Raw genomic sequence first — 17,216 nt, 5'->3', positions numbered from 1 at the left:
GTTTTGCACGTGCTCCATAACTAAATGCCACAAATGTAACAAGAGGGTGCGCTCCGAGATGAGGCACCTCTAATATTGTGGAGTGTTCGACACGCGAAAACGCTTCAAGTTGCCATGCAGAATGTACAATGCATTACTAGTTCATTCTTAGCATTTTTCAATGCGGTGAAAATTGAAATCGTTAGATAATTAATACAATTTCTCAAGTACTTAATCTCTTACGGTGCTTTTAAACGTGACACCTCATCTTGGCGCCCCCTGCTGTCACAAGAAACAACCAACGTCCATCTCACAACCCTGGTATGCTGAATCATGATGCAGGGAATAGAACTTAACAACTTCATCGTGAAATATCATGGCCTGGTGCTGTGACACACGGAGCTTGGGCCACACAAACCACTGTGACACAAAACACAGTAGTGAAATTTGTACAGTGAAGCCTTCCAAACACACACTCACCTTTATCATTGTCATATAATTAGATCATATAGGATGGTATTGATAAGAAGGGGAATCTGTGAGATCACAGAGGAGACACTGCTGTGCTTTGCAGCACAAGCAGAATGCAGGTTCGACAAATGGGAGAGTGCAAACGAACAGCTTCACAAAGGAATGCACTTAATGCTCCGAAGGTGTGTTGATAGCAGCCATTTTTGCTAGGGACGTCTGCCAGAGTATAGGAACAGATAAGAAAGTAAACAAAAAAATAAGTATCAGCACAAATCCCAATAATATTACCAAATATCGAAACTAAAATTAGGAAGGTTTTTGCCAATGGAATAGGCCATCAAAAATGATTTGGATGAACCTGATGATCAAAAGTCGACATGAGTACAGGGATTTCCACGCCCCACCCTCACCATGGTGTTGGTGTACACCCCCTTTGGTCTTATGCAATACCCGCTGTGAGATTGCCCAATACAGCTCGGCTGCAGATGCGCATCACAAATACATGTTCATATACATGTACCCGCCACCTGGAAGTTTGGTACCCCCCCAGATGTTGATTTCTGGGGACATTACTGGACATGAAATGGAATGAAGACAGGACAACACGATGCATGTCCTGTCTACATTTGATCCAAACCAACTCACTCACATCAGTGCTCTCTTGAACCTGATTCTTCTGTTGTGGGGTGACTTCTAAATTTTGCACAGATAAAGATCATCAAACTACTACTGAAACACATATTGATATATAATTGGCAGATGCAACGCATAGTCAAAATTTTGTGGAAGCTTTGTAGTTTAATATATGACATGTCACGATTTATTGAACGGATTCAAATTACTTACGCAAAATCAAGAATACTTGCCCAACAAACCACACTTTCTCCCTTTCGATCAAACTTACAACACACGGCCTTCATCACATAACAACCCTCTTGCCCACGAAACACCCATCCACACTTCCTGCCGGACACATCATAAATACGATCAATCATCTATTGCCAAAATGTTCAACTTCTCTTCCGCAAAACGAGAAGACTTCGCACGATGACGAAACAGCCACAAAGAGAAGAAGCACACGGGACAAGCCACTAAATTTCTTCTCCTCGTGTCTGCTCCGTTGTCGCACTAAGTCTCCTCGTCGTGTGCTTCTACCAACTCACACAGCACTCCGCACTACACTGTGCTTCTCTTCCGCAGCGCCCTCTGTCGAGCCGGCTGATAGAGCTCGTCTTGCTTGCTGCCGCTCCTCAAGTTCCTCCTACGCGTGTGTGAGGGGTCACGAGATTCCCTGCTGTTCTCCTGGGCCTCTGGGAAGCTGATCCGGTACATATGACACGAGAAATTGCGTCGCTCGTCCTTCACTAGCACGACTATCGTGTCCAGGTCCAGCGTCAGCGTGTAGTCGCAGAGCTGCAAAAGGGGGGTGAAGAAGCGTGGTACTAGCAATGTTGAGCGATACGTGGAGACATACTGAAGCAGATAAATTTGCCCTTGATCCTCAAACTGTTTATGAGAAAAACTAGGGTCTATACTATAGTTAGAATTTTAGTTTTGGCATTTACCGGCATTGACGAGAATTTTAGTTAATTTAGTTTTGGCATTGACCGTTTTAAATATTTTTGCAGGACATTATTGTTCTAATCCATCGTAGAGTTTTCTTGCGTTAAAGCTGCACCTCTATTCAAGGCTTGGAAGAATTGTGCACGTACTATGTGCACTTTTCTCCCCTGAGAGGATGCGGTAATAGGCCACACTGCAAAAATATGTTGTGTGGTCCTTGATACGCTGCCTGACGCATGAAGCACGACTTAACACGATCTAAAATGTCATTTTCTTGTCCCTTTAAGGTGAGACTAACAATGAGCAGTAATGATAAGTTGCACTCGTGGAAGACGTTGGGGATAGTGACATAGAAAAACTAACCTCGTCGAGCGTCATCCCTAGGTCGAGAGATTTCATCTTCTGACCGGACTCATTGTCGTAGATGCAAACTTTTCCTAGACAATCTTCATCAACTGGGTCGAAGCCAAGTACACCGTAGAGTTCAAGTTCGTTCTCATAGTCATCCGAAAGGAGGCTTTTCTGAAAGAACAAAAACAGGTTGAATGCAGCTTTTGAGAGAGAGAGAGAGAGAAAAAAAAAACAAGTTAACAGAAGTTTGCTGGGTTTACTAAAAAACATCCTACAGCTCTTACCAATTCAAATTACTACACTTTTCAAATATACATGGCCGTACGCACTTGTTCTGCTACGAGTGCAGTTCTGAAATGAAATGTACCTCCCACCTCTACTTTCACAGCTATGTATTTCATCGTTTCAAATATAAGATGATTACAATGGAGAAAAGCTATCTGGGTAGGAACACTTCTTTACAATTAAACTGAACGAGACTTTCGTTCAGAGGCTGCACTTGATGCAAGATACAGGGTGAAGTGCAGCTTCTGCATGAAAATCTTGTTCATTTCAGTTGTAATAAATTGTTTCTACCCGTACAGTTTTTGGACTCAACTGGATAAAGAAGACGATCTAAGACTGAAAAACTATCTGACACGTGATCTACACTATAAACCACTCAAGGTATATAGGTCAAAGTTTGGTCAAAAAAAAAAAAGAGGGCAATGTTTGTTCATGTCAGAATGGTAAGTGTTCAGAGCTCAACGGGGCAAGTTTTCATATGGCATTACGGAGTGCATAACTTGTCACTAGTAGGCACGAGTCACTTACCAACACAACCTGAGTCTGAGTAATATGAAGGAGTGTCCGTCTTTTGCGCTTCAACAAGTTCTGGGACCGGTTGCTGCCGCTGGATGAATTCAAGGGCACCTCTCGAAACGTTATCTCGAAGCACTCTTTGAGTGATGGTTTGTTCATCTTGTTCATCACCAGACGGAATATCCTGAAAACAGTGAAAGCAATGCGAAAATAAGTCTCTCGGCACAAAAACTTTGTACTGGTTACACTCTGCTCACGTGCCAAGCTCTCAGATTTCGTGAAGATTTTCATAATTTTTAATTTTTTTAAATAATATTTTTATAATTTTTATTTTGCCAATAAAATTTTGGTAATTTTTCAATAAAGCTTTTAACATTTTTTCAATGCCATTTTTAATAATTTTTATTTTATTTTTCTAATAAAGTGTTTATTTAGTTTTAAAAATAAACCTGGAACTTAAAAAGTGTTCCCTACTTGATGAAATGTGACGAATTGTAGACAATCCTTCCGGAGTCATCCGGGTGGAACGCTATAGAATCTGGCTCTGTGCTTAAGTTTGGAAAATCCAGGAAGCCATTTTCTGCCAGTTCATCCGATTCGACAGATCTTATCTGGGAAAACAAGACGAGCCATTCCAAGGTCAAGTTTTTAAAGTGCACACTCCTATGTCATTGCGTACCTGGAAAACTCCCTCCTTGAATGGCGGGCTAGAAATGTAGTGCCAAGGGTAGCAGCCAAAGTGCAGCATAAACTCGGAACACTTCACCTCGAACAGTATGGGAGGAGATTCTAGAATGAAAATGACAGTCGAGAAACACCTTAAAACGTCTCTCGCCTCACTCTCGAGAAGCCCATCGGAAACAGAAAATGTGAACCTTTGAGCCGACAATTCAGCGGTAGTCCGGCTGGGTACGTCCCGACTTTGGCACCGTCAAGAGCGTCACAGGGTTGGTAGAGTGGAGCCGAGAATAAGCATGCCTTCCGCAGAAAATATATACGTAAGGTAACAAAATTAATTATAATATTAACTAAGTAAAATTCGAGTAACTCGCGAAAAAGACTGACAATTCATTGACGCACACTTCCCACTCTCTCTTTCATGTTCTCTCTCTCTCTCACACATTCAGGCACGAGGCAGGTAGGAGCTTGAGGTACAGAAAGACATTGAACCAGGGAGAGCTTAACACCCCTGCTGCATGGGTGAACCCTTGCACACCCCTGCACAGGTGTTCCAATGGTACAATCAAAAGCGATGACCATCGAATTGAGTTTTGTTGTAATTTTTCGTGAGCGTCCTGCAGAAGAAAAATTAAAAATGAAGCAAAATCTCACTCTATGCATTTTCTATGGCCGATCTCACTCAAAAGTCGCCATTTTCTCCTGTGTGCGCTTCATTTTCATTTCACTGCACACAAGGTGGCGCCAACATACAGAGACAAAGAGGATTGGTGCATAACGTCAGAATCATGGTCAGAATGGGCATGTAACATGGTTGTAGGTAGTGCCTCCTGTGTGAGGTGACGTGGATATGAAGCAGACACAAGAAAAATGGCAGTGTTTGCATTAGATAGACCACTGAAAATGCTTAGGGTGAGTTTCTGCTTGATTTTTAAATTTCTTTCTACATCACCCTAGTGCTTACAAAAAATCTCGACGAAACTTGAGACAAATGAGTCTTAGTCATCAAAGGTTGGGGTTGGCTAAACCCAGTCATCTATTTTTACTATGAGATCGAAATATGTAATGTTTGCTAAACTAACCCTGTAGATAGGGCCTGCCTTGGCTCTATGCCTTTCTGAAGCGAGATAACTCTTTTCCATAAGGCAAGGTAGAAGGAGATGATTTTTTCTTTCTTTATGAAGGGTTAGCATGCATGCTGAGAAGGCATGATACTTACCGTTTCTATAATATCTGCAAAGTTGTAAAGCCGCACAGTGCCATTCAGAGTGCTTCCAGCTCCAACAATGAGGAGTCCTTCTGTTACGTTCGCGTGGTTACAGTCTTTGCCAAATACCTGGATGAAGGCAGTAATGATTAACTACTACTGGCGATAAGTTTAGTGAGAGACATAGGTGTCCAACCCTGTCATCACTTCCCTTAATAGTATCATGCCTTAATAGTATACTGTATTTGCTTGAGTAAAGGGCGCGTCATCTTTCGTTAACGTTACCCAGACCATCCAAGAAGTGTAGTACACTCTTCTGAGACTTCTACACTATCGTGCAACCATGTGACGTTAGACGGACGTCTATCGGACGTTCTTCTTATAGAAGAGCTATAAGCCATATAAACCAAGTAAGTGTTGTATTCCACATTTTGACAACCCAGAAACTTGTCCTGAAAGTCCCCTGCATAACAGACGTACACACATCACTTGCCGAATCTTTCGCGCATGGCTTTTAATAAGATATCCTGAAGCATATCATTTCCAACTATGCAAATTGAATCACTGCCATTCTCCAACTTGTGTCATCAGGAAACTTCTTCCATGCCAATTTTCCACAAGATTTCGAAAATGTCATCTGATCATACGCCATCGCGGTAAGAGGCAATATTATAGTGGTGACTTACTGCTCGGTCTATCTCCAGCATGCCTTTAAACTGGATGGGAAACATGCTGAACACTGCAACAGTAATAAGTACTCGAGGTTTTCCTCCGATCTGTAATTAAAAAAACAATATTATATGTTGCAGGTTTGACTTACAGTCATTTGATCAACACTGTTGTTGTGGGGACATGTTTCTCAAAGCAAGTACATGTTCCCACTACAAGTCTGCTGTACATGTTTGTTCCTCGTGGAATATTCTCGTGGAAGAGAAAGCAAAATACTGCTCACGGAGCGGAAGTTCCGCCGCCTTTTACTTTGAGCATTTACACAGCGCATGAATATAGAGAGTGGGGTACTCTGCACGTAGCAGACGACACCATCGGCCCTGTCGTCTGCTATAGAATATCTTGTGGCTGAGCCACAGGATATTCCCCATAGTTAGAAGACTACGAAAAAGCGTGACGTTGAGTGCTCAGCATTGAGGTAGCAGAAACCTACGACGTGTTGCATATATACCACTGGAGTATTCTGAGGAACGCAGCAGACAACACCATCGGTCCTGTCGTCTGCCATGGAATATACCCACAGTTAGAAGACTACGAAAAGGCATGACGTTGAGTGCTCAGCATTGAGTTAGCAGAAACCTACGACGTGTTGCACATGTTCCACTGGAGTATTCTGAGGAACGCAGCAGACAACACCATCGGTCCTGTCGTCTGCCATGGAATATACCCACAGTTAGAAGACTACGAAAAGGCATGACGTTGAGTGCTCAGCATTGAGGTAGCAGAAACCTACGACGTGTTGCATATATACCACTGGAGTATTCTGAGGAACGCAGCAGACAACACCATCGGTCCTGTCGTCTGCCATGGAATATACCCACAGTTAGAAGACTACGAAAAGGCATGACGTTGAGTGCTCAGCATTGAGTTAGCAGAAACCTACGACGTGTTGCACATGTTCCACTGGAGTATTCTGAGGAACGTTGCTCACGTGAACACACGATAGTGACATAAAAAAAACTTCCCACCAAGAACAGGAAAGACAAGTCCTACGACAGCGCCCCCACCTCATAACCGACCTAAAAAACTTACAGTGGCCGACTGATTGTGGAGTGATTGCAGAATAATGGTTTCGCCATGCGTCTCCCAGTCAATGTGTTTGAACTTGTACCGCCCAGGAGATCCAAGGTAGATTTCCTGGCAGACATTCCCCGTCATCTTGTCGTGGCAATAAATCCAGTTGTCTCCCGTGAGGGACAAGAAGAGAGCTTTGCAATCTCTCGCTGATGGCGGTAGCCGATGCTGTAAGTAAATCAAAATGATTTGTTCACATTGCACAATAAGACCCCATCAGACTCACCAACGGCCCGGAATACACCAGCGCATCTTCGATCCGTTTATTCTTGGCATCGGGCGGTAATTTGTAAAGAAGGCTGGGCAACGAATTGATACCACACCTACAAAAAAATGCGAAGTCTGGTTTATTTCTGTGCAAGTTTTTAACGAGACGTAAAATGATACCGGTATATCGACTACATACAGTGTCAAACATGTGCGGTAGTTGTGAAGGTAAATGTACCCGCTGCAAAGCAAAAAAGAGCATAGAGCATGTGAGCAAAGAGCATGTGAGCATGCCACAGGACAATTAAGTTTAGACTTGCGGGTACATCTCTAGGTACATACTCTTCGACAGCAATCGGGTGTTTCGACTGTGTTTCCCAGATTTTTGTAAATGTTGTATTCTTCTGAAAACGAAAAAATGAAAACTGAGCAACAGTTATCTCCGGCAAGTTTTGCGTTCATGAACACTGCAGAGACAGACAACCCTACACTGCACAGTATGCATGTGGTGACTGGTGACGCCAATCAAAGGAATTCCGTATTTTCTCCCAGGGATATTCCCAGGATTTTCACCTCGGGGGGTGTTAATTAATGTCCCGCAGGAGGGAGGGGTAGTTGACGCCCATATGTGCTGCTTTTATGGCGTTCTTTGCCAGTATTTTGGGAGGTGGCGGAAGATTTTTTGGGGGGAGAGGACATTTGGTGGGTGCTGGGAAAATCCCTGTCCTCCCCCATGTAAAGTCCTCATAGAACTCCTCGCGAAATATTGTCTGGCTACGCCAGTGCGTACTTTGGTATGACATACGAGCAGCACAGTCGGGACCGATGAGTGTCATCTCGTCACATTAAATAAACCCCGTTAGCTGCGTCAAGTGCAGCAAATGTCACAAGTTAAAACAAAGACGCTTCAGCTTTCCAGTTGAGTAACAGAGACGCATCACCCTTACATCGCATATCAGCTGCCGCAGTATCTTCAGACTTAACCTGTACGCCGATTTAGTGATGCCAAGCTCTCGAAGTAATACTGCGCGTATGGAACTGTTTTTAGACCGAATTCTCGGCATAATACTACTATACTCGCGGTAAACAGCGCTTATATCAGCCCCATTTCGGTCCCATAGCGGGAGGAAAACAAGTCGAAAACCACCGCACTCCCTCGCTCTCTAGCAGCCGATTCTGCATTTCATGCGCGAACGTTGACAAAACGCATCTTCTTTTGTAATTTTGCGTTTCATTTAGGAGCAAAATCTTAATATGCGTATTTCTGTGAAGGATTGTGAAGTAAATGCGTGCAAAATCGATTTCTTTAGTTCATGTGGTTCATGTCTCAGTAATACGGCCTTTCATGTAAAAGTGATCAGGCAACGTTTAAAACAAAAAATCCAGATGAGTATGATAGAATATTTCACATTTCATTTTACATTTCTCATTGTTCAGATTTCGATTGTTCACCGTTCATCCGTTCATATTTCAAAAATCCAGGCTTCGCGCTGTCTCCAACACTGCAATCCAATCCAATCCAATCCAATTTGAGGAAAGTTTATGAACGCTTTGCGAACTTTTCCTTTGATTTTTCGTCGACCTTTTTCATCAGCGATGGTACAGAAAGCTTTATTGCTGCTCGCAGAAGGAGCTGAAGAAATGGAAGCTGTAATTACAGCCGATGTCCTCAGACGAGGAGGGGTAAATAGAAATTTCGGCGACGATATTCTTGATGCCGGCAATTGTCGTTTCTGGCACTGGCCGAATATTTGTGCTCGTGACTGCCTTTCAGATTGACGTGACAATTGCTGGACTAGGAGGGACTGCTCCGATAAAATGCAGCCGTAACGTGGTCGTCGTTCCCGATAAGAGCCTGGACGACGCACTGAAGGAGCCATCGTACGACGTGGTGGTTTTACCCGGTGGACTCAAGGGGTCCGAAAGTCTGGCAGCCGTAAGATTTTCCGTTACTGCTTGTCAGTTTTATTTTGTGGAGTGGTATACTATAGTGTGTCGTACTCTTCATGCAGAGTGCAACAGTCGGAAAGCTGCTGAAAGATCAGGAGAAAAGTGGACGTCTCATTGCTGCAATATGCGCAGGTAGTGTGACCTTTATTGTACAGTTTTGCGGTGTATAAATGTTGCACGTTTTCTCTGGTGGGTAGTTATGCGAGACTTGCACGAACCTCAGAGCAAGAGGGACCGCATATGTCCCTGTCCTGTACCACCGTCATCATCTTCCCCCTCTCTCCCTTTCACCCTTGCACTTTCCCCTCCCCTTGGAAGACTGCACCTTGCCCAAAGGATGCTTAGTTCATCAAGCCTTGTCACAGATGGTCAGTTCAGCAAACTGGATTTGGCAGTAGCCAATAGATATTCTAAGGCCACACTAACATTTGGAGCACAAAGTTTGCCAAGTCTGCCGACCACCACACTGTGAAAGGGAATAGTAGAGGAATAGCAGTAAAACGGGAATGTTTCTGCAATTATAAGTAGACACAGTGCCACATGAAAAAATGGCTAGGAAGCAAGCGAGCTGGTGAAGATGATGCATAATGTAAAAAACCCCGAGACTAGGGAACACGAAGGGACAGACACAACACGAAGTCTCAATGCCACATGGCACAACAGGGCATTTTGTCGATTCCTTTCCTTCTTTCTTCTTCCCATGTGCCTAAATGTGCGTGTGCCTAAATTCCGGTAACATTGAAGTTAAGTATGTCACTGTATGTTGTGATTTCACAGCTCCCATCGCGCTCAAGAGCCACGGAGTTGGTTGCGGTAAGAAAGTTACTTCGCATCCGAGCAAGAAGGATGAAGTTTCTTCTGGTATGTATTCGAGAAAGTATATGAACAAGTAAAACAAACATTTCGTTGTTTACATGCCCTCGAGATTGGCCTAAGTCAGTTCCCACCGTGTTTCTCGAAGAGGAAACAAGCAAAAAAAAAGTGCCGCATTCTCCCAAGATCCGTGCGCTTTTCCACTCTGTAATAACTTTTTAGTTCCCAGAAGGAAAAATTGACTCAATGCTGTCAGTCTCTCTGGCAATTACTGTCGTTAAATTTCATTTTGTCGTGTCACATGCAGCTGCTGAAGTGCCTGCATTATCAGTACTGTCAGGCATTGCAGTTGTGACTGATGGGGTTTAACATGAGAAAATGTCGTAGATCGATTGAAACCCTTGCATAATACTGTAAGACATCGAATATTCATCGAAAAATTGAATGATTCTGAGGGAAACAGCAGGTTCCGTGAGACATGGCCAATTTTGCAAAATCACGTAAAGCTACAGGCTCTATGCATAACGATTGTGCAAGCAAATTATGTGAAATGCATAATTTAGCCTTGGCAGTGGTCAGTCCGTTACATAGCTCACATTTCTTCGAAGAAAGCAGTTGAAGGATGTGTAAACCTGCCATGATTCTTTGCTGAGCAAGCTACGACCTGACCTCTGACACTGTCTTTGCCAGGCGACTACAAGTATAGTGAAGACCGAGTGGTCGTGGATGGGCAGCTGATTACCAGTAGGGGACCTGGAACAGCATTCGAATTTGCTTTGGCCATTGTGGAGAAGCTACAGAACAAGGAAGCTGCCAACAAGCTTGTACCTCCCATGCTCCTCAAAGTCTAACATTGATGCCAAGTATTGCCTGTAGTTCTCGTGTTGTTCCAAATAAAGGACTATGTTTGTTGCATCCCATCATCTCCACTGTCTTCCATCTGTGGTGTGCTAATGTGATTGGAGGGGGAAGTACACAGGGTGCCCCCTCTGCATTTAACGCGTACCCCCTCATCTTGGAGTGGAAACAAATTGGGTAAATTAATGAGTGTGTTATGCATGTTACTCACTGGATGTTCTGCTCAATGGAGCATAAAATTTTATTAATAAATCTACTTGTCTGAAAATTATGGGGTTGTGGCAGCCCGTAGATGGCTAGTATTGCGCGCCATGGCACAAGCCAGTCCTAGAGTCGGGCCAAGGGTTCAGAAGATCCCCATCCTGTGGTGGATCCAAGGGGGAGGGGGCGATCCCCCCTCCCCAAGAACCCCCCCCCCCCCCCCCCGTCAATTTATGCATTAGATTTTTGCATTTGGGTTGCAATTTATGCATGTGGGTCTTGGGAACATTCCATCTCGGTCTGGAAGACAATTCAGTCATTCGCCATCCGAAATTTTACATCGACTTCACGATCATCAAGATCTCTTTTCTTGCCAGAAACAGAAAGCGCATGTTGGATTTGCCCCATACCATCACAAGATACTGCAGTGGTAGTTGCTGGGGAAAAATGCGAAGACCGTCGTTTCGAGCTGCACAGCAAAGTCATTCTTGTCTTTCTGTCATGTATCACGCGAACGAAACCTAATTCTCGTCGGCGTGAAAGTTGCTTTCGAAACCGGAACTCATGAACCTGTCGTCGCCTTGACCTCGATACCGAGCAACTGACGGCGTAGCCACATAGCGGCGCTAGTAGTTCTGCGTCCTCCGTGACGAGTTTCGGAGTGCTTAGCCTAGTCGCCGCTCGCCTGGCGTTCATCGCCTATGCGTGGAAACCATATATACATACGAGCGACATCGCAACGGAATGTTCTCGTCGAAGAAAAAGCAAAAGCTGCTTACGGGGCAGAAGTTCCGCCGCGTGTTGCGTTGAGCATTCGCACGGTGCCGGAATATCGGGAATGGCATAACGCGCACTTAGCAGACGACAATCGTCTGCGTCGTCTGCGTCTTTTCCTGTCGTCTGCTATGTACAGCAGATGCAGAAAGCCATCACGTTTTTCGAATCTTCCGCTGGAGTCTGGGGTATTCTGGCAAGGCTACCCAGAAACAGAAGGCCTGCTTACAGCCTCCTCTCTCTCCTCCACACGTAGACATATAAAGTCCACCAATATCGCAGCAGCCAGCCAAGATGTCAGCCAATCGCCGCAGACGATTTTGAAACCCAGGCTTTCTGTTGCGACTAGTAGCGGCTGCCTATGCGGCTGATGGCAGCTCGTTTTCATAGCTACGGCCGCTGGAAGCAGCGTCATGATTGGCTGACTCTTAATTGTAACGTCATGTCGTCATGGCTTTGTCTCTAGGTGGTGTTGATTCTGAGTAGGCTTGTACAAGTTACTAAGAAAAGTATCCATGTTAAGTTACCGAGTAACAGGCAAAAAAGTAACTGAGTAGTGCATTAAATACTCAACATTAAAAAGTATCTGAGTAAGTACTAAGTACTTATAAAAGTAACTCGATACTGACAAGATACTATCAAGTTACAATTTGTGAAATGTACTGTCAAACAAATACAAACAAAGTAAAGATTTAAAAAAAAACGGATTCTCGTTCGCATACTCTTGTTTTCCCGAGATATCTTCTTGGTGCATGCTCTTTTCCCCGGACGTCTCGCACGATAATGTCGCGCGCGCGGATACCCAATGCATCTGGTGTTTCAATAAGCTGTTTATTTCAATTAATTGACCAAATGCACTACGACCAAACCAGACGCCCGGCCAAAACCGACGGTGCTAATCTCTTTCTCGACCTTCATGTCTCCCGAAAAGTAAAATAAATGAAAGGGGAGTATCTTAGGAGTAGCTTGAGAAATAAGTACACGTTACTGCCAAAAAGTATCCAAGTTGTCGCTCCTGTGAGAAAACAATTTCGGCCGGTACCTCAGGAAGTTCGTCTGGATATAGCAAGTTCTCTGCAGCTCCTTCAATGCAACACTCTTTAAAAAAAAAGAGTGTGTTGTTGTAACTCCTTTTTGGGGAGTACATCCTTGCCACATATGTCACTCCCTTTAGAGTGTACAATTACTCTGAAAAAGGAGTCCCTTCACTCCCTTCAGGGAGTGAGAAGACTCGTTAACTCCTTACTGGAGAGTAATTGTAGACACCAAAGGGCAAGGGTTTGTGGGCAAAGGGCAAGCGGCAAGGGTTTACTCCCAAAAAAGGAGTTACAATAAACACCTTTTTTAAAGAGTGACATCGAAAATCGCTTTTTCTTACTATGTTTTACCTTACACGTGAGATGGCAATATTGGATCAAACAGTAATCCTATGTATCTATCTGTGAAAGAGCGAGTCAAAATTATATATACAAAATATGTGTATAAAACGAGCAATTAAGAAGAACAACCTGCGAATTCGCTTTTCCCGTTCATGCTTCGATTACTATGTCCTCCTCCGCCCAGAATATCCACAGCTGGAAGTCAAAACACCAGCAGAAAACACATACTAATATTCTCAAACTCCTCCATAAACTCGCCGATAACTCCCCAGCTTATATCATGCACTCGCTGTCTAGACCCAAAGATTAATGACGCGAACAACGAGGTGACCACAATCACCCGCTGTGTCGCAACATTCGTTTAAACTGAAAGCTTCAGCCAATAACGTCGGAAGTGCCGGAGAAACAGTTTCAAGATGGTCCCACACACACACAGAGAAGGTACATATACCGCACGTATATATGTACGTTCGGGTGTGAACAAGCGAGTCCGTGATCTGGCATGCAGTACCAATTTTACGGCCCTCCACAGCATCTGCAAACAGCAGACGACGGCGTGGTTCGTGTTTGCCGTTGTTGTGTATGGGTTCTTCCTCCGTAGTTTCGTATCTCTTGCAGAAGGCGGTCGGAAGCTTTGCAAGGATGCCGGTGTCATTGGGAGATAAATGGCTGCGTGTGACACCCCAGTTGCCTAGTTTTCAGGTGTGGCTGGCTAAGTGGTTTTGGGGGGGCTCAAGATTGATGAAGTGTTAAAAATTTTTGTGGTCGTTTTGGGCGCAAATATGGGTGACTTACGAGGATTCTTTCGGGTGCTCGCGGGGCATCGGCAAACCAAGGTTGCCAGCGCGAAGGTTGTGGCTCCGTCCGGTTTCTAGTCTGAGATCGTGGACAGCTTGGCAGATACGTGGTCGAAATAGAGCTAAAGTTACAAAATGATGCAACGGTCCACACGATGTCTCACATATTCGTTACTATTTACCATATAGAGCGTTTCGCATAATTTGTATATGCGGTATAATGCATATTTCATTATGGCATTATGGCTCCAGTGCTCTCTGTGGTTTCCCTGGGTCTTCCTCGGGCACTTTAAGACGAATGTCGGCACAGTTCCCTATGAAGTCGGCCCAGGCCGCGCGCTAGTCGTGACGTTGCCCGCCTATAAGTGTGGCCAACTAGTGTGAAAGCAGTGCCACCAACGCCACCTGGCAGCGCTAACTCGGTGAAATCCCCAAGCGAACCAGCACTTCCAGAAACGTTTTTATTTTTAGCAACGTACCCCAAACATAAAGACAATGCATATGAAAAGAAAAAAAGCGACACAACGCAGCCTGCCTCAGAGAAGAAAAATGCATCGCCCCCAACCCGTTCCTTCCCCTTTATCCATTACATTCTTACCACATACAGTGGTATATCTGTCCAGTACATAACACTTAACAGTTGAAGCCGAAGCTAAAGTGAACAAGAGGTGTTTGCGGCCGCTCACCGTCAGCTTTGCTCGGACGACCATTAATATCTAGGAAGCCCCCTGTGAGTATGGATATGAAACATCCCAACGTGTGCATTTGAAAAATGACTTGGAAGCCTCTGTGAGACGCCGCGGACCCCGCTGGTTCATCCCGACAGTGTATGTGTGGTCTCCGCTCGGAGAACAGATCCGCAAACTCTACATGTGTATATACGGACAATAGGTCATGTTGTGTTATAGCACGCGCTATAAATAATGGAATCGCGGCAACACTGGTTTCTATATACTAATTTGCTGATAACTGGCTGAAACAACGTGGACATAAAGCTGACTAAACAGTATACTTCTGTCGTATATTATATTAAAATAGTTCTTGGAATTGTTCTTGCGGGAAGTTAGGACATACCGTGTATTCACACGACGACATTCCCTCAGAAGCGTCGTAGCGTCGTGTCCTCACGTACACTGCTAACCGTGGGGAATATCCTGCGACACAGCCACAAGATTATTCCGTAGCAGACGACAGGAAAACACGCTGACGGTGTCGTCTGCTAAGTGTCGTCTGCTAAATGCGCAGTACGCCACTCCCGATGTTCCGTACCGTATGAATGCTCAACATAACACGGTACGAAACTTCGGCTCTGTGAGCAGTGTGTTCGCTTTTTCTTCCACTAGAATATTCCGTGAGGATGTCGCTCGTGTGAATACACGGATATACAGGAACAAACATTGCGTTTGGAACTGAATGTCCCGGAGGTGATGCATGATGTGTTACAAAGTAATGCACAGTACCGGTAATGCGTCACATCTATGTAATGAGTAATGCTGACGCATTCCATTTTGTGGAGGAGCAGAGGTGTGCGGGTAAATTACTTTTATTTTGTAATGCATTACCATATTAATCGTAGTTTTGGAAAGTATGGCATTAATAAATAACGCTATTACTTTAGAAGTAATATCATTACTTTGACGTCACATTTTCCAGAAGTCTATAACACAGTGCTCCGTGGTGTCTGAAACGAAGTACTTCACTTCATACCACCGGTATTAGTAATTAATTATCTGCAGAATCCCTACGTATATGAATGATGCTGTCGAGGGTGCAGAGAGCAGTATCTTGCTTGGGCACCTACAGAACCGCCCTTTCTTCTTTTTTTCTTTTTTGTAACAATGGTAGCGCAAAGAAGCTTGGAAATCCATATCTGCATAGTCTGAGGTGATGACATGAAATATTGGTTGAAATGAAAGAAGTCGGACTTGGTCACTTTACGTCCACGCTTTGCAAGTATTTCACGTTGCAAGTATTTGCAAGTATGGACACATAATTCGAAGGTGCCTGCCTCAAGGAAGCACTCGAAGTAATCCTTTTTTAACCCGATTACCTTGGTACGTTACTTGCTGTCTAGAAGCGTTACGTTGAAGGTTGTGGCCCTGACGACGGAATCGTGAACAATAGAGCGTTAAATATGGCTTTTACTCAAAGTCCGCGCGTGCAAAACCACGGGGGTTCCCTCAACTGGAAAGTAAACAATGTACTAGCATGTCTAGCCAACGTGCAGACGTTCGAGGCAAGCTGATTGGTCAATAAGGATGTTGTCGCTTTTGCCACCTGTGTATACACTTTCAAATGGAAGAACAGCATTTATCTGTTCTTCATGTAAGAGGCCATGATGAGGTATTTCCGTGTTTCTTATGTTCTCTGTTTTGTTCAAATCCACGTGCACAACTTTTACACCTCTTCATAAATATTTCGTGCCCCGTTCCGAGCAGCTTTTAATTACTATAGTCGAGCACTGCGTAGCAACTGTGGTTATGAGTGTTCAAATCTGAACAGACGGAGGAGAGAGGATAAGAGATGAGAGAGATTAGCAAGCGTCCCGGGTCGACTTCAGTAGGAACTGTGCCGACACTGCACTCCAAAAACAGAACTTCACCGCATAGCACGCTGTGCGCCAACCAGTGCCACGAATGATAGGGTCATCGCTTCTGATTCGAAGATAGAGGGTGTGGCGTACGCGTTTTTTTGTGACAATTTGGATATATGATAATTGCCACACAAAAAAATGGCGTACTCCCCCCCCCCCCTCTTCAAATCAGAAGCGATGACCGTATCATTCGTGGCAATGGTTGACGCACAGCGTGCTATGCGGTGAAGTTCTGTTGTTAGAGTATATATAGCAATACATAGCAATTACTCCCCATTTTAATCGCCTGAAAATTACCCCTGTAGTCCCTAAACTTCCATAGTAGTCTCAATTAGCTTCGCATAATCCTAAAATTAAAATCCTTGAAATGGCGGAAAAAATACTAAAATTATCCCCTTTTGTTTTCCTTGGAGTGTCGGGTGACGTATCGGGCGTCGTTGACTGTAACACTTTGACGTAACTCTTCCTGAGATGGTATTAATTTTTTTTTTCGAAGCCTCTCAATGAGCCATGAACTCCTTTATATTTTTCTTTCATGTGCAGAAAATTTGTTTGCATGAGATGCCCGTCTGCACGAAAGGATGTTGGCGCATATACAATGCACCGTCCATTGCATTTTTTTACATCGGTGAAGCGTACCGGCAACAGAGTCTGGCGATCACGTGACCCTATATAAAGGATATGAACAGACCTTAAAGTCGACTTTGCCGTAGAACTTTCTGATTGCACTGGTACTATAGTGAACCCTCGTTAATATGACCCCCGATAATCTGACATACGCGCTTTACGAC

The 17,216-nt window shown here is 44.2% G+C and overlaps 2 protein-coding genes across 2 annotated transcripts; one reads left to right on the top strand and one right to left on the bottom strand.

The window, feature by feature from the left end:
- Positions 1-1,180: 1,180 nt before the first annotated feature.
- LOC135369880 (DDB1- and CUL4-associated factor 17-like) lies at positions 1,181-8,250 on the bottom strand. Its single transcript, XM_064603456.1, has 13 exons — positions 8,008-8,250; positions 7,403-7,464; positions 7,260-7,301; positions 7,080-7,176; positions 6,812-7,021; positions 5,737-5,826; positions 5,063-5,179; positions 4,041-4,143; positions 3,845-3,954; positions 3,640-3,776; positions 3,178-3,349; positions 2,377-2,535; positions 1,181-1,863 (listed from the first exon to the last, which is right to left on the bottom strand). Exons 1-13 carry the CDS (start codon positions 8,122-8,124, stop codon positions 1,627-1,629), a joined length of 1,653 nt encoding a protein of 550 aa, XP_064459526.1. The 5' UTR covers positions 8,125-8,250; the 3' UTR covers positions 1,181-1,626.
- A 318-nt stretch (positions 8,251-8,568) lies between these two features.
- LOC135370556 (Parkinson disease protein 7 homolog) lies at positions 8,569-10,741 on the top strand. Its single transcript, XM_064604338.1, has 5 exons — positions 8,569-8,743; positions 8,835-8,996; positions 9,073-9,142; positions 9,788-9,871; positions 10,514-10,741. Exons 1-5 carry the CDS (start codon positions 8,603-8,605, stop codon positions 10,672-10,674), a joined length of 618 nt encoding a protein of 205 aa, XP_064460408.1. The 5' UTR covers positions 8,569-8,602; the 3' UTR covers positions 10,675-10,741.
- Positions 10,742-17,216: the final 6,475 nt, after the last annotated feature.

The sequence above is a fragment of the Ornithodoros turicata genome, chromosome 10 (assembly GCF_037126465.1).
Source record: "Ornithodoros turicata isolate Travis chromosome 10, ASM3712646v1, whole genome shotgun sequence".
Classification (NCBI taxonomy): Eukaryota; Metazoa; Arthropoda; class Arachnida; order Ixodida; family Argasidae; genus Ornithodoros; species Ornithodoros turicata.
Note: the sequence above shows the minus strand (reverse complement) of the source record. Positions and strands in the feature narration are given on the sequence as shown.

Excerpts from the sequence above, each read along its gene's own strand:
- LOC135369880 (XM_064603456.1), bottom strand. The coding sequence starts at position 8,124 with ATGCCGAGAATTCGGTCTAAAAACAGTTCCATACGCGCAGTATTACTT. Across the intron at positions 7,302-7,402 it reads CACCCGATTGCTGTCGAAGA|CGGGTACATTTACCTTCACA; the intron begins GTATGTACCTAG and ends TTTGCTTTGCAG. Across the intron at positions 1,864-2,376 it reads TAGGGATGACGCTCGACGAG|CTCTGCGACTACACGCTGAC; the intron begins GTTAGTTTTTCT and ends CCCCTTTTGCAG.
- LOC135370556 (XM_064604338.1), top strand. The coding sequence starts at position 8,603 with ATGAACGCTTTGCGAACTTTTCCTTTGATTTTTCGTCGACCTTTTTCA. Across the intron at positions 8,744-8,834 it reads ATGTCCTCAGACGAGGAGGG|ATTGACGTGACAATTGCTGG; the intron begins GTAAATAGAAAT and ends ACTGCCTTTCAG. Across the intron at positions 9,143-9,787 it reads CATTGCTGCAATATGCGCAG|CTCCCATCGCGCTCAAGAGC; the intron begins GTAGTGTGACCT and ends GTGATTTCACAG.